General features: G+C 38.1%; 1 protein-coding gene across 1 annotated transcript in view; it reads left to right on the top strand.

Moving 5' to 3' along the window:
- Window positions 1–14,610, top strand: part of LOC147267572 (caM kinase-like vesicle-associated protein) — a 56,309-nt gene extending 41,699 nt beyond the window's left edge. The window contains exons 4-11 of the mRNA XM_086200608.1: window positions 3,799–3,873; window positions 4,854–4,992; window positions 5,878–5,998; window positions 6,087–6,162; window positions 7,518–7,654; window positions 7,827–7,905; window positions 11,532–11,619; window positions 11,784–14,610. Of these exons, the coding sequence (XP_086056734.1) occupies window positions 3,799–3,873; window positions 4,854–4,992; window positions 5,878–5,998; window positions 6,087–6,162; window positions 7,518–7,654; window positions 7,827–7,905; window positions 11,532–11,619; window positions 11,784–12,107 (1,039 nt within the window). The 3' untranslated portion in view covers window positions 12,108–14,610. The remainder of the gene's footprint in view (window positions 1–3,798; window positions 3,874–4,853; window positions 4,993–5,877; window positions 5,999–6,086; window positions 6,163–7,517; window positions 7,655–7,826; window positions 7,906–11,531; window positions 11,620–11,783) is intronic.
- Window positions 14,611–17,635: the final 3,025 nt, after the last annotated feature.

Raw genomic sequence — 17,635 nt, 5'->3', positions numbered from 1 at the left:
CATTTAATCAGGTCAACTAACAGATGACACATCAAGTTGGTATCTTGCAAGGTGTGTTTCTCACATGTACAGTTTGTTACATAGTCCATCAGTGACAGCTAATGAGATTAGCAGAATAAATGTGGATAATGAAATAAAACTGCTGATAGCTAATAACATAGAATATTTTTATGTTTTAAGAGCTGACACATGAAAGCAAAGATCATCGCTGACCCTACAAGCCAGCATTCTCAAGAGGATCCAACAAGCAGCAAGGTCAATAATGTGATTTACGTATGTGTGTATGATCCTAGACTTTATGCGACTTAACTGATATCCTTGCTACCACCATTCTGGGCTGGTGGAGCCATCCTAAATGAAGATTAGTTGTTTAAATGGTTTCTGTCTATGTCTCTTGCTCATTGTCTGTTTTTTTTATTATTTTTTTCTTTTCCAGTGTGTGTCCTGGCTGAGGATAGTGACTTTAATTCATGACAGCAATGCCAGGATCAAGCACAACCAACAGGTGTGGAAGGCCATGAGTGGGGGACAGAATGGACTTTCACCCTCTCCTTGGACATGTTTAAGGCCCAAGTAAAATGTTTTGTTCAATGAAATTTGTTACCTTGTACAGTATACTTCACACCATTGACCAAACTTCTTTTGTGCTGATGTAATTGATTCAATACTTAGATTAGTTCAGATTAAACTTTGTAAACTGAGAGAGTACAAACAAAGAAAGTTTAGTTGTATATCAAAATTAAATGTTAAGGAAAGACAATGCATTATACTATATTTATAATTTGTAAAAACTATAAAAAGCAGAAGTGGGCCTTAATATGTTACTATGTCAATATTAATCTTGTATGTGTCAAATACTTATCATGAATTGTTCAAATTTACCTCCATCCTTATACTCCCGTATCCATGGAAGGATTTGGCTGACATTTAATCTTATTTTATAATCAAAATTTCAATAACTTTGCAACAAGAATGAGCCAGTTTATGTTTATCAATGGCTGTTAATATTATTATAATATTATCATTCTAATCCACAGTTTACAAAATCACACATCACGTAATGTTGTTTGAGATTTAAAATACAATGTAAATAACATTGCCTCTGCTTTCACTAAGCCTGTTTCCTTTGCAAATACCCAATGGTCGGCACTGCTTATATGTAATATTGATAATGAATTCATAATAATATATTACTAGTTTTGTAGTATTGAGTGTGTGATAATTCAGTACCATTGAAAGATCTTTTAGTTGTGTTGTAATGACTGAATAAAAATTACTTTTACAGCTGTGTACCTGCTGCATGATTTTCGTTTTGCCCAAATGGATTCAGTAGACTGCACAAATCTGATCCATAGACAGGAAGTTAAATATTTAGAGCTCATGTTTAGAAGTAAACTTAATTATTATCTACTATGTCTTCATTATTTTACATCATGATTGCACCTTAGCTTGGCTTTTATATCTACTGTAGTATGTCATGAGAATTAACGTGTACTGTCAACAACCTAGAAAAAAATATGCAGGACACTTCTGAGTAATTTGCATCAACCAACAGATTTTTATGTTTCTATTGTGCTAAAAATACATTTACTCTTTCCCCACCATTCATAAGATATTTTATCATTTACAAGACAACACTTCCCTACCATTAACAAGATTCTCTGTGTTCTCCCTGTCATACATATGATATGTATGACATACATGTCATACATGGTGCTATGGTGCACCTTGCAAAATATTGCATGTCTCATTCAAAAAAATGTGAAGAAGTTCCAGAAACCAGAAGACACAAGACTCTAGATAAATTTATACACAAAAGAGTCAATTGGACTCAGGAGCACTTTGTTCATGTAGAGGAGGTAGTTGGATGCACTGGTTGATTACCTTTTTTTTAAGGAAACAATCAAAGGAATTATATGTAGCTGGGAAAATCTATAGCAAATTCAAATATCAAATCATTTTTATGCTTTAAAATCACAAAAATGCTTAACAAATATAAATAATCAGAAACCCAGCTACAACAGTGAACAGTTTCTCCTGCATCAAGCTTAAAGCATAAACTTTATATTTTCACCTCCTTTCCATTATGTTTTTAGAATTTAACAGCTCATGATGAACTAATTATGAATAACTTAATCCAGAAACATATTCAGTCAGATGTGTTGTACATATATTACTACTGAAACAACTTCCATCACAAATTAAACAAAAAAAAAATTCAAACCAGCATGGAAAAAATTATTACCCTGTAATTTTTAATATGAAGCAACTTTAAAATCCATCCATCCATTTCATATATCGCTTATCCATCAAGGGTCGAGGAGCGGGGAGGAGCCTCCCAACTGCCTTCGGGCAAAAGGCACGGTTCACCCTGGATGGGTTGCAGGGCCAACACATATACACAAACAACCATTCACACTCACATTCATACCTACTGTCAATTTAGAGTATCCAATTAGCCTAGTCCCCAATTGCACGTCTTTGGATGGTGGGAAGAACCCATAGTACCTGGAGAGAACCCATGCAGGCACGGGGAGAACATGCAAACGCTACAGAGAAAAGCCACAGGCTGGAACCGGGGCTCAAACACAGAACTCTCTTGCTGTGAGGCAACAGTGCTAGCCTCTGCACTGCTGTGCTGCAGCACTGTACCACCCCAACTTTAACAATGGGTTTGTTTGTTTTTTTATTATTCTATTTTTTAAAATAGAACACTTCTGAATTCAGATTGGTTGCAGCTGATCTGATCTAGTGTGAACATATCCTCAGACAACTCACACTAGACCTCTTCAGCTAAAGATAATTTTCCAGGCATGGTTTTAATAAGAACCAAAACCAAAAAAAGCATATACTTTCAGTTTTCATATAAGTTCAGTGATAACAAATACCTGGAAGAATAAACTTCACAGTACTACTATCGCTCCACTCGCCATAAATCCCTAAACGGCTTTGGTCTAAACTACTTGAACCTGTAGGAACCTTGCATAGTGCTCATGTTGCAATGTGTAGGATTCATTTCATCTCCCATGCTTCCTACTTCTGAAATAAATTTGAGAATGACCTTCTCCTGTGCCAGTTGAAGGTGCATGAGCTCTTCTTATGCTTACATGTGGGAGCAGCAAGAAGCCACCAAAGTCACTGGAGGTGACGCAGCCCTGGGAGGAGGTTGCAGCCAATGTTTCCATGATTGCAGGCATCAGTAGAACTGCATTGCAATGATGTGTTCATCTGAATGATTTGTCCTTTAAATAGCACTTCACAACTGACCAAAGACCAACCTCTTCTTGGTCTATGATGCAAATGTTTTCTGGTATCCCAAAATAGCAATGCACCATGGTTTTGCCAGACCACTCCCTTTTAACATGCTTAAGCAGCTGCTGGTGCAGACAGTGCATCAGATCATTTGTTAGGAGAGTGCTTGGCTAAAAACATCTTTTGGTCCTGCTTGAAACTAGCATTGATGATTGGCCCCTGGTCTTATGCAAAAGGTGCACACAGAAGATGCATACGTGCATCTTTCATTCAAACTCATAACTTATCTATTTACATTCACATAGAGCTAATTTTCATTTATTATCTGCTGATTATGCTTGCATGTTTCTAGTGATTTCATTGTTTCTGTATTTTTGTGATATATGAAGCACTTCAAGAGGCTCTATGCAAAGAAATGTTGTTGGTTAATATATGTACCTTGCCTTACGTAATGCAGGTCTAATTTTTTTACCTCCAAGTGAATGGATGAGGAAAATCATCTCATACACCAGACCTCTCAAAATAATTCTTCTGTGTTGTCCTCAGGGTGAAGCATCCCAATATACTACAGCTGGTTGATGTCTATGAGACCAAGAAAGAGTACTTCCTCTTCCTGGAACTGTGAGTTCAGATGTCTAATGGGTCAGGGGAAAAAGCTTATTGCTTGTCTTTGTGGTAACTTTGACCTGCTGAACTATATGTGTTGGTCAGACACTGTTGAGGAGTAAGCTGTCCTAGCCTGAGCCTAGCCTCATGGACATCAGAACTGAACTTTCTCCATTTTCATCAGCATATGTTCTTAGTGAATGTGATACATCTCCAATTATGTATGATATTCACCTCTTCCTCTGGGGACACTTGATTTATTGGTTTTCGTAATTTGGTTACCAAAGGAAATCCATCCATCCATTCATTTTCTACCACTTATCCTGTTAAGGGTGGGGGGGGGGGGGGGGGGGGTTGCACTGGAGTCTATCCCAGCAGCCTTCAGGCATGAGTAGGGGTACACCCTGGATGGGACACCAGTTCATTGCACAACACATATACACAAACAACCATTCACACTTACATCCATACCTACTGTCAATTTAGAGAATCAATCAGCCTAGTCCCCAATTGCATGTCTTTTGACTGTTGGAGGAAGCCACAGTACCCGGAGAGAACCCACACAGGCACAGAGAGAACATGCAAACTCCACACAGAAAGATCCCATGCCCGAGCTCAAACCCAGAACCTTCTTGCTGTGAGGCGACAGTGCTAACCACTGCACCACCTTGCCGCCCCAAAGGAAATGATCAAACACAAAGACATAACAGAGTAAAAATATTTCCCCCTGACAGCTTTTAAACATATTATTATTTGGTTGATTTAATATCTTAATATAGATATTCATGGACAGACTGAGAAGAAAAACAAGAGCTCATGGGCAGTAAATGTCACCTTTATATAGCTCATTTTACATGGTTGCCCCACTTTCATCTACTTCATCTCAGTTTGAAGGCTTTGACTGAACCCTGGATAAAAATCATGTCTCCAATATTGAGATAACATTTCATTCCACATACATGCAACATATAACAGGACTTCTTTTTCTCCCTCAGTGCAACAGGCAGGGAAGTGTTTGACTGGATCTTGGACCAAGGCTACTACTCTGAGCGAGACACCAGTAATGTGGTGCGCCAGGTGTTAGAGGCAGTTGCCTACCTCCACTCCCTTCGTATTGTTCACAGAAACCTTAAGGTAACATAATTAAGCAAAAGACAACATAGTTTAGGATGTAAGTAAAACTTCCTGTAAACTCATAAAAATATGAAAACCTAAGTTTGCATAGCCTTAAAAGTGCAAGAGACAACATTTTTAAGAAAAAAGCAAATAAAAAAACAAGAACAGAACTTTTAGAAAGGAGCAGAATGAAAGTCAAACTTTGGCTTAAAACATTTTGCAGTGGTAAAATATTTTCCTAAGTTTTTTATCTGGTCCAAAATGTTCATAATAGTTATTTCATTTTGTATTCAGACACGTAGAACTATTTTCCTGATAAAATTTCATCCAGGATTTAATCATCCCCATTGTAACTTCAGCCAGTAAAACTCAACATTTCGTGTTGACTAGAAAAAGTTTGCTTCTACTTATCATGGCTGACTTTGTAAAACAGGACAAGGAAGATTAATTCTGGATTAAACAAGATCATGAATCTTATCTATAATAACCTTAGAGTCCAGAGGAGAAACTACTGATTTTGGAAACTGAGCTTGCAAGATGGAGTTCCTTCTGCTACCATTCATTGTGCTAAGCTAATTAGCGGTTATTCGGTTTCAGCTCCCTAAAGCGTGCTCAGACGAGAGAATGGGTTCAATCTTCTTGTCTGGCTCTAGAGAGGATAGACAATTAGATAAGAGATAACATATTCCCCCAAAACGTGGGTTCCTTTAGATGAATATACTCCAAACTTATTAGCTTTAATAAAATCACATTGAAATGTTGATTTAATTTAATCTTTATTAAATAATTAAATTTTGTTTTAACTTGTAAAATTATTTCTGTCATACAATGATTTCACCTCTGAAATGACTACAATAATGAAAGACCTTAAAAGTTTTTCATTTTCTTTGTCATTTGCCATAGTTGGAGAACCTGGTTTATTATAACCGTTTGAAGCACTCTAAAATAGTCATCAGTGACTTCCATCTTGCCAAACTGGAAAATGGATTAATCAAAGACCCCTGTGGGACACCAGAGTATCTGGGTGAGAATATGAAGTTTGCATAGACATAATCATACTAACAGATGATTGAGAATGTGAAGTAGCAGCATACTTCTGTGTTCTTCTGCAGCTCCAGAAGTTGTTGGCAGACACCGATATGGCCAGCCTGTGGACTGCTGGGCTACTGGTGTCATCATGTACATACTGTGAGTGGATATGATGCTTCCTTACAAGAGATGACTATTACTTTTCACATTTCACTTTTTCGTACAAGGCAACAAATTAGATAAAGTATGCTAAATACAGGGCTTAAGCTGGCTTCATGCAACCACTGGGTGGTGCTTTGACTATGACTTAAGTTCTGATTGCAGACATCTTCAGACTGAGACTGTCATTAACTGTGTGAAATTGGAAAAGTTCTGACCATGGGGGGTTTAGTTACTACAGCTTTGTGTATATGGCAAAAAATCAGCATTCGCTGCCTCACCAAAGTTACACTATTGAGCAAAAACATACTAATATTAAAACCTTCTCAATCGAGTATTACGAGGGTATTACCAACAAAATCCAAAAGCTGTGTTGCATTACAGCACAGCTGCAATTCCCACCTACCAGCTTCTTTAAATTACTCAGATTCTGCTTATTTGGTTATTTTTCCTTGGTTTATGTGTTTTTATTATAGGTGCCATATGTAGAGTATTCGGTTATATTGTGTCCTTGTCTATCTGTTTTTTTCAATCAGGAATCTGCACATGGTATTTTGTTTCAAAATGTTATTGGATTCACTATGCCAGTCATATGAGGAATATGACTGGCATATATTATCATTATGTATTATCATAAATTATGCTATAACTATTACAGCCAGCAATGCTGTAACACTGTTTAAATGTATGAAAAAGTAGAGAGACTTGTTTGGATCCATTCATGTCCCCAGCACTTGTAGAAAGAATACTTACTGATGTAGGAGTATCAGGAGAGTAATGAGAAGCTAAAGTTCACATCAAGTTTCATTTTAATCTGCAAATGTAATTTTGGAAATTAGTGTTAGAAATAGAAACACAGAGGAACTGATTTGCGAGTATTTAATAAAAGTTCCTGTAGGTGATAATGACTTGATTGTTTCACATTATTCAGATCTGTGATGCACACTATACCAATAGTAGCACCTTTATATTATTTATACTCTAGACATCTGTATCTTCCAATGATACATGAAATTGTTTAGCAAGTATGTGATTACATTGCTCTTGACACCATGGCTGTAACCTTCAAAGGGAGGAGTTTTTCCTTGGGTCAATTTTGTTCTTGTAGCTTGCATTCTTTTTCAGTCGGACTTAAAATCTCATATGTCCATTTATACAACTGTCACTACTTCTCTTCCATCTGGCTCTTCACACCTCACAGAGGCCAGTGTGTGACCTTTTCTGGATCACCATCAGTTGATATAGGCAAACCTCATATGTATGTTACATGATGGATTTTAATATGATAAACATGTTTCTATTTTTGTTGTTTTTATTTAAAACTGCTGGTGCTCTTTTTCTCTCTGTTACCACAGGCTATCAGGCAACCCTCCTTTTTACGATGAAACTGATGATGATGATTATGAAAACCATGACAAGAACCTTTTCCGAAAGATCCTTGCAGGCGATTATGAGTTTGACTCTCCTTACTGGGATGACATCTCAGATTCAGGTGTTTTATTAGGGCATAGTCATTATAACACTGAAGAAGCTTGACAGGCTACTTAGTGAACATTCATGTTTTGAGAGCACTTATCTTTTCTTACCTCAAGCACGTCAGATTTATGCTCATCTACCCAGATGATGAATCTTTTATGTTTTTAAGTTTGATTTTCCTCCAACAGCTAAGAGTCTGGTTGCACGTTTGATGGAGGTGGATCAAGACCAGAGACTGACAGCCCAGGAGGCCATAAACCATGAATGGTTAGAAACATCACATTGATACATTACGCACTGTGCATGCTATAAATTACAACAGTATTATCTGGCTGTGTAAATGTGATCAGAGGGATGGTATTATAGAGCAGAGTAATCTCTTTGTTGTGTTGTTGAAATCTTTTTGGGAAACATCACAAATTTTATCCAATTTCTATGTGCTGATTAGGCTGCAAGTTAGAAAGAGCAGTACTGGTGTTTTAATTAACATTGCAGTGAAAATTAAAACAAAACTTAATAAAATGAGTCATATCTGAACTTTTTCATTCGTGCCCTTTAAAAGGTTGACATTTTATTGTTCCAATATGATTTCATGACCATCTTTTTGTCTTAAATGATATAAAAATGTACAGGTCTCTTTAATGTTTTCAACAGAGTTTCCTGTCAAAATCTGACAGTTTAAGAGATAGAAGTTGCAGTCTTTGAGTGTTCAAGTTAGAGAGGTGTCTCTCAGCTGAGTTACACTACAAACTTAACAGTTAGCATCACCATTGGCTGTTTTGCCTTTTTCTCTGACATCAATGTCTCCTTGGTGTTGATCAAACACTTGACTAGGGATGGGAATTGATATGATTTTTACGATTCCGATTCCATTTTCAATTCTGCTTAATGATTCAGTTCTTTATTGATTCTCTTATCAATTCTCATTTGGAAAAAAAGAGGAAAAAAAAACAGGTCAATTAGCATAAACTTTGTTTAGTTTAAAAGTAGCATGACCTTACAAACCCAATAGTGAGGTGGCGCTAACATGATAGGCAGTGTTAGTTGGTTAGTTAGTTAGTTACCTTAAGTATTAACAGCTGAGGATGTGCTAACATTGTCGCTGCTGCTGGGATGAGATTCACTCTGGAGCAGATCGAAAACATGACATTTATTCAAAGTTTTCACATACGTTGTGTGCAAATTTTTCTGCATATTGGTAGCATTTCCTCCCTAAAGCCCCTTTCACACTGCACCAAAAACGCAGGTTTTTGGGCACTCTGAAAGGGTCGACGCAGCATTTCAACCCTCGTCGACCAAGCAACCTGGGTGTTTAGTGGCTCGACTCGGCTGCAGTGTGAAAAAGGCAACCCACATCCTGATTTTGTCACTGTGCTGCCTGTCAGGCTTTGCCTGTAGATTCTTCAGCTTCCTTCCAGATGAGCCAAAAACTCCATCCTCCTTTGCCGCATTAGCACTGGACATTTTCCAATCTGTGCCAAGTTTGTATGCTTTGCAAAAGAGAAAACATTGCAATGCCCTTAATGACAACACTAACAGACTCGGCAAAATCCATGTTGTCGTTTGTTTACATCTCAGTGTTCCAGCGCACGTTTATGTGAAATGATGACTCTTTTGGAGGCTTGAATGTGCCCTAATGCCGAGCAAACGTGGGTCCAGAAATTTGCATTGACACGCGTTTTTCAGTGTGAAAAGGGTATTAGATGAAATATCCACTTTGCAAACATTGCAAGTTGCCCTGTAGTCCTTTCTTGTGAAATCTAACTTAACTTTTGAGTGTTTGTCACTTCGGTGCATTGTTTCCTGCTGGCTGCACTGATGAATTAAGTCGCCATACACATTGCATAGCTTGTGTAAGAAATGCAATGTGTGTCAAGTTATTAGCTCTAACTCAACACCTGCCCAACTTGAAATGGCCTGGTTCCTTGAACCCCAAAGGACACTAGGACAACTCTTCTATTCCAACTCACTTTATTTTTATTTTCTTGATTGGTTGGATAGCATCAGGTTGAAAACCTTCAAGACACAAAAGAAACAAATTAATTACTAGTCAAACAAAACAAAGCATCCACAAGTTTGACTTTTTTCTCGAAAGTGACCAAAATGATCAATTAATCAAAATAGTTACAGATTAAACTAAACCAAAAGTTATCCTCCACAACCAATTTTCTTAGTGGAATTTTTTTTTTTTTACATAAAGGATACAAATCAATCATAGGACATAAATCTATCAATGACTATTTTAACTGGGTTTTTTTTAACTCAACTATACAATCATTTTAACTCAACTATTTAATTGTTTTAACTTAACTATTTAATTATGTTAAATTAGTTAATCAACTTAAATTACCATTTTTATATATATCCACATATTACCTTCTGCAAAATGTGCACCCAAGCACGGAATTTCTTAACAAATAACGTAAGAGCTGCACAATTCCTAGCACCAAATCCAAACTGAAATCCACACAGCTAATCAAGCAAACAATTCCTACAATGAAGGGAAAACGTATATTCTCTAATTTATACATACATGTATAACATGCACAGAGTGAGGATGTAATTGCTGGTTTGAAAATTCAAACAACTGAGTAATTCATGAGCAAACCACAAATACCACTATCAAATCAAAGTTTCAACAATACCAGTGATGTCATTTGGAAGAACCATGTGTTGAATTTCCTTCTACTCTTCTCAAGCTATTTCTTTGTCTGTCTTCAGTGCAGAGTGAGTGCTGCCTTCCTTACAGGTGTCCCCACTTCAGTGATTAGCAGCCTGCTCTGCTCAGTGATGCATTCTGGGACTTGTAGTGATGAGATGAATGATGACTGAATGATCAGGGTTTTTTCCACTTTGAGATTTAAGTCTCTAAAGACTTAAGTCTGAATTCTTTATTTGTGTTGTACGTTGCTTTGGACAAAAACGTCTGCTAAATGAAATTGTAGAATTGTAGAGATTTATCTCACCAATGTGCATGGTGATGTCATTTGCACACACTGGAATTGATAAGAGAATTGTTAGCAAAATTGCCAAATGATTCCAAGGATTTGAAATACTGGGAAAAGATTATCAACAAGAACCATTTTTTGATTCCCATCCCTACACTTGACTGGCATTTCAATCCACCTTCTATTACCGTAATAGTTTTAACAAATTGGAGGCCAATTCAGAGAGAATGAAAATCCTGAAAGTCAAATGGCTGCAAGATTATATTATTTATCTACATTCTAATGGAGGGCTAACCAGAAGTAGTCTCATTGTTTTCTGACTGTATGACTGTGAGTGTGAATGGTTGTTTGTCTATATGTGTTGGCCCTGCGATGGATTGGCAACCTGTCCAAGGTGTACCCTGCCTCTCAGCTGAAAGCCACTGGGATAGGCTCCAGCCCCCCCCCCCCCCCCCCCCCCCAGCGACCCTTAACAAGAATAAGTGGAAGAAAATGGATGGATGGATGGATGGATGGAAATTGAAATAGCACTGGAGCACTGAGACACTATTAGCTTGGTAGTGCATGTTGGCCTACATATCACCTTCGTGGTTGATTTGTGAATAAAACATGCTTTTAGTTTCTTTTTTATATTATTCTTATTTTCACATTATTAGGAGGTGCTAATGCAGTCTATACTTTTGTGAATCCATCTTATTTTTTCATCATGTCTTTGACTAAAGACCTGGAGTATGTAATGCGACCAGTCTACTTTGTATGCACACTATTCTGCTGCTCTGTAACATAACAAATTATACTCAACCACTGATATGTGATATGTTACCTTTCAAAAAAGAATGTCACATACATTTTTTAATTTTCTCAAGAAATATTGCATGGGTGGAGATACACACTCTCCAAGTACACTTGTGAATAATTTTTGTGTTCTCCAATTATATAAAACAGGATCTCTGGTGGTGCAGCTTCAGACAAGAATATCAAAGAAAATGTGTGTGCGCAAATAGAGAAGAACTTTGCCCGAGCTAAATGGAAGGTGAGCCCTCATGTGCTCTTTTTCAGTGTTTGATCGTAGAAATGCTATTTGAACAAGCAGGTAATTTAGTGGAGTATTGTATAATTGTGAATTGAGTCCAACCATTTAGAGTTTATTGCTTGATTTTTACATTATAACCCTGTGACGTCTTTGTCCTCCCACAGAAAGCTGTGCGTGTCACCACGATCATGAAGAGACTTAGAGCACCTGAGCAGAGTGAATCGAGGACAGCAAGCTCCCCTGCAGAGCCTACAGCTCCCCTGGCTGCTGCTGACCTCTCTGCACCATTATCTGTCCCACCTGAGGGGGCGATAACAGAGATAAACCTACAAATTCCAGGGGGTCCAGATACAGTGGCTGCCTTAGCTGCAGAGCCCCAGCACCCACGCCCAGCACCACAAGAGGCTGAGCCCACATTGCGTTGTAATGGAGAGACTTTGGCTGCTGCTGTCCATGCAGTTGCTGAAGCTGGGGATGAGCAGGGTTAGACCCCTACACTTACACTCTTGCTGCCGTGACCTTTGCGGTCCCCACCAACTCCAGCCCACTGTACATTAGCTGCTAGCATGGTGACAATGACTCTGCTTCTGTCTCTTTTGCAGCATTAGTATCATCTCACGAAGGCTGTGTGCTACCTTTCCTGAGTGCTGTATTTCATTGGCTTTCTTTTTACATGAATTTGATCTTTTTCATTGTACCCTCTATTGTATTCGGTCAGATTATAAAAATCACATCCATCTCCATGCACTTGAGTTTTAGGGAGAGATTAGTTTGGCTATCAAGTTCTGGCTTACAGCTACAGTCATATTTCTGATTTGTGTCTTAGTGATAAGAGAATATAAGAAGCGTGAGCAAATTATTCTGAAAACAACTTTGATTACTTTTTAAAAAGCAAACTTTGGAATCCTCTCCCTTCCAGTCCCCCGATTACAGTGTTTGTTTCCAAAATTGGAACAAAGGTTTTGCGTCTTTAATTTTCGCTTCTGATACGTACATATACCATAATGTACAGTACTCGTTCTGTTTAAACTGAGGACAATGATGTGTTCATGTCAAAAGACAAGTTTGGTGATCTTTATAACCATTTACTGTGAGTTAAATGATGCTGAGATGGTGTCTTGGGGTTGGCACGCCCATTGTTTTATTTTGAACAAGGCAGCTTTACACATAAGGACACAGAACACTATGTTCCTTTGCTAACATCCTGCTCAGGAAAGAACCTCATCGCTGTAAGTGTAAAGATTCTGTACATAGAAACCTTTATAGACGTAGCCAAAACAGCATGCATTCTCAGTCTTTTCTGTTTGTTTTACATTTAAGTCACTTGGTGGATAAAGACCTACCACTGCCGACCTTTTTCTATCGTAGGCTCTCCATACTTGCCATAAGCCATGTCAAGGCTGTTTTTTTTCAAAATTTTAACATAACATTGTCTATTACCAATGTCCATTTTGTGCCCCACTGTTCGTGTATGCAAGTTGAATGACACAGTATTTATCAAATAGCAGTTCTATGCATCTAAATTAATTTGTAGCTTTTCTTTTGAAGAAACATTATAGCCAACACCTTTATCCATCATATGACAGAAATTAGTGTTTTTGTGTTTTATTTGTTTTTTTACTTTGAATATCACCTGTAATGTCACATATCTTTATATTTTATTTTATTTATTTTTAAATTTTATGGAAAATGGGCTTTAATTAGCCACATGCATTTGAAGGGAAGACATAAAATAGTGCTAACCAGGGCCATCTTTACCCATGCAACTTTGATGACCTGTATGGTATTGAAACAAAGTAAGGCATCTGTTTGATCTACATTAGCTAAACATAGAATTTTTGACTCATGTGTGTCTTTGTTTTAACTTTTAGTCTTTGGTTTACTGTATTTTTTTCTGCTTATACTTCATGAAAAATATTGTCACTGGTCCCCTCAAGCATTAACCATAATGGAGAAGAGTTTTCTTTCATCACTTTAGAGGACATTGAGCAATATTTGACTGGCTGCAGAAACTGTGATTCATATCCTTTCAATAGTCTGTGTAACTGTAATTGGAAGTCTTTAGTCCTCTCCAACTGTCAGGCCCCCCTGGGCCACTTAATTAACAAACTGATGCTGTCAGATTAGTATGTAAGTGTGTGTGTGCGTGAGGAGGGGCAACCATTGATTCTCATCCGGACAATGAGTCTTCAACTGATTTCCTGTGCGAACACACACTGAGACACATTTTTTTCCATTTCAAGCAAGCATCCATATTGTGAGTATGATTATTAGATGGCATAATTAATGTTACTGTGTTACTATTTGGCAGAAGCATTTTGTCTGAATTTACTGAAACTGTTTAGTGGAGAATTTACTGCATACACTATTAATATTGTCGCCTTCTTGAAATAATCGCTGAGTCATTTTTTCAAGTTTTTCAGAAAACACAAAAAACTGGAGGTAAAACATCATAAGGAGTTGTTTTAGGCAAAAAAAACGTCAAAAAATGACTTAGGAAATAATTTTAAGAAGGTTTTGATATGGAAATGTGTATTTCAGATAAAAACTGCTTGGAAGACAGTTTCCTATTTGTTGTTGCAGAGCATTTTATTTATTTTCTTTTGATTTGTGCAAAGGTAGATTGGTAAAGACCAATATATTTCTCACATTCTTTAAGACAAATATCCTAACCAGAGAAGTAATGAGAAGAAAATGATGGATATTTTATGTGAATGGAACATCCGTGTAGTCTGTTCTTTTTTGTTTGGATGGCAAATAAACACTGTTACCCAATTAAAAGCAATTCACCCCTCCACACTCACACCGACACGACACCACACACACACACACACACACACACACACACACACACACACTGTATTTAGTACACCATGTTGGTGTGTTCATGCACTTAACGTGGTTTTGTAGATGTGATGTTTTCCAGGACAAATGGTCACCTGTAGGTCCTGTCTCGCATTTGTGAGCTCTGTAACGTAGCTACTCCTTGGCTGAGTTAATGACTGATGGTAATAAAAATGAACTCATCTGTTTCTTTGTTTTTATTTGTTATTGTTTCTGGTTTTGCACTTAAGCTGACACCTAGTGGATCAAGAGATGTAGCATCTATCAAAATGTCAGGATTATTTTTGGAGAAGAGCGTGCATCATCACAGTCGGCTCTCCTCCCTAACTTAAGGGATCTGTGTCACACACTCTCATACATGCTTAGCACCTATCCTGGCCATGTATGAACTTGTGTTTGAGAAATCCCAGCAACATCTCTTGATGACACTTTACATGGCTCTTAACTTTTATAATGTAGGGAGCAAATCTTTTGGACCCTCTGTGTTTAAATGGCTTCTTCTCAAGAGTCTTTCTCTTTTTCATGCCATCTGTCCAACCACATGCAGCCATCTATATGGTCATGGGGATTTTCATTCTGTCAGGGGATGGCTTTGTTGAGACATTTCCTGTTGTTGCTAAGATGAAAAACTGACTGATCACATCCTCTTCGTGTCAGGAGCGGAAGTGATTTTCACAAAAAAAAAAAAAACCTAAAATATCAGCTAAAATAATTGAGGACGGATCTATGTGGTGGATTCAATACAGACAAAACCAAAGCAATAGCAGTTCACTAGATCTGCTACAATACTGCTTGTAAGAAAGCTCTACTATTGATGTTTCCATGTTTCAGCTTTACTTTAACAGGCTTCAGACTCAAATTCCAGCAAAGAATTGTGCCAGTGATGAATAGATGTACCGTACAGCATGGTATTTTTGGCATTCAGTGTTTAGCAAGAAAAAATAAAATCCAACACAACACCTCTGGCTCATCGATAAGATAACATATATCTATAATGTGTTTCCTCAGTAATTTAAAGAGCAGAACATCAGTGTTGATGAAAAATGTAAGAGATCCAGCTGAAAGTGTCTTGCATATTACATCAGATTGCAACAATATTCATATTTACTTTATCTATATAATTCTAAAAACAACATTTTTGTTATATTAATTGCAAAAGGCACAGCTGGTAATTTTTCTATAGAGCAGCAGGGCAGTACATATTTGTATCTTGCCATCTGCTGGTCAATAACATGCAATGCAGCATAATGCCAGACTAAGGAGGAGAGGGGGTGTTATTGTTCCTTTATTTGCTCCGCTGAGCTTCAAAGAGGGCCTGGTAATCACTTTTGTCATCTCTATCTCAGTGGTGTAAAAGGTGTACACTTAAACCAGCACTACTTAAATAAGGGAAATCAGTGCTTTTTACCTCACTATGATATTAATTACACCAAACACTCACATATATAATACACAATGTATAATATGAAAGACCATGTTATATTGAACTAAATATATAAAGAAAAGTACAAAAAAAAAGATTTCATTGACTAAACAGTCAATTAATAGGAAATTTCATGTGGTTATTATTTTGATAATGATATAATGATAATAGATTGAAGCGACACGATGGTGCACGGGATCTTTCTGTGTGGAGTTTGCATGTTCTCCCTGTGCCTGCGTGGGTTCTCTCTCAGAACTACGGCTTCCTCCAACAGTAGGTTGATTGGACTCTCTAAATTGACCATAGGCGTGAGTGAATGGTTGTCTGTCAATATGTGTTGGCCCTGCGATGGACTAGCGACCTGTCCAGGGTGAAACCCGCCTCTCGCCCAATAGCCACATGGGATAGGCTCCAGCCTCCCCAAGACCCTTAACAGGATAAGTGGTTGAAAATGGATGGATGGATGGATGGATTTAGATTGAGTATTAACCTGATCAAATATAAGACCCTGTAACACCCACACAAGAACTTTTTTCTGCACTACTTTTACTATTCACACTTTTAGTCCATCTTTGTGATTAGTTACATACCCATACTGTATGCATTTTTTTTTAACCTGTCCTGTTCAGCAGCTGGGGCAAGCAGCATCAATGTTCCTGGTGCCTTGTTGTACTGAAGCAGTTTTACTCTGCATAGGAGGAATCTGATAAACTCCGCCTATTGCCATTTATGCTTAATTTCATTAGGAATGGTATTGGTTCAGGTCTGCACAGTGGTGCAGTGGTTAGCACTGTGCCCTCACAGCAAGAAGGTTCCGGGTTCGAGTCCCGGCTCAGGATCTTTCTGTGTGGAGTTTGCATGTTCTCCCCGTGCCTGTGTGGGTTCTCTCCGGGTACTCTGGCTTCCTCCCGCCGTCCAAAGACATGCAATTTGGGGACTAGGCTAATTGGATACTCTAAATTGACCGTAGGTGTGAATGGTTGTTCGTCTCTGTATGTTGGCCCTGTGATGGACTGGTGACCTGTCCAGGGTGAACCCCGCCTCTCGCCTGTTGATGCTGGGATAGGCTCCAGCCCCCCTGCAACCCTTACTAGTAAGGAATAAGCGGAAGACAACGATGGATGGTAGTGGTTCATTGATAAGGCTACCGGACTGAGGCTCAGGAGTGGATAGAAAGAGAGAACAGGGACAGTATAGGGAAGACGGGGGGGGGGGGGGGTGTGACAAAAACAATAACAACAAGAGCAGAAAAAAACAAAAACCAAACAAACAAGGTAACAACAACAACAGAGAGGAGAAAAGAAAAAAAAAAGGAAAAAACATTGGTTGCAGAGTTTCCAGTGCAGGCTTACCATTTGGTTTAATATAACAAACAATCAACCTCTACCTCCCTCTCCCCGGAAGGCAGTAACCCCGGGCCCACCAGCCCAGCGAGCCACTGGACACCCAAGGCTGTATGCATTTTTTCAGTTTGGCATAATGCTGCCTTGACATGCTCCTTCAGACACACACACACACACACACACATAGTCATGCGTCTGAAGTGGCTGAAATTCGTGTGCCACACAGAGAACGTAGGACTTCAATATTTCCATTTCCTGATGTGCTGTATTTTGCTTTATGAAGAGTACAGGAAACACGTCCGGTGAGCCATGACATATCATCCATCTTAAACATCCGTATGCTTTAAGTAAACAAGTTTGATACTTTTGAGAGATGAATATGTAGCTTGCAAGTATAAAAAAAACC

This window comes from Aulostomus chinensis, chromosome 3 (genome assembly GCF_037954235.1).
Source record: "Aulostomus chinensis isolate RoL2024-O1b breed Wild chromosome 3, RoL_Achi_v1.0, whole genome shotgun sequence".
Classification (NCBI taxonomy): Eukaryota; Metazoa; Chordata; class Actinopteri; order Syngnathiformes; family Aulostomidae; genus Aulostomus; species Aulostomus chinensis.
Note: the sequence above shows the minus strand (reverse complement) of the source record. Positions and strands in the feature narration are given on the sequence as shown.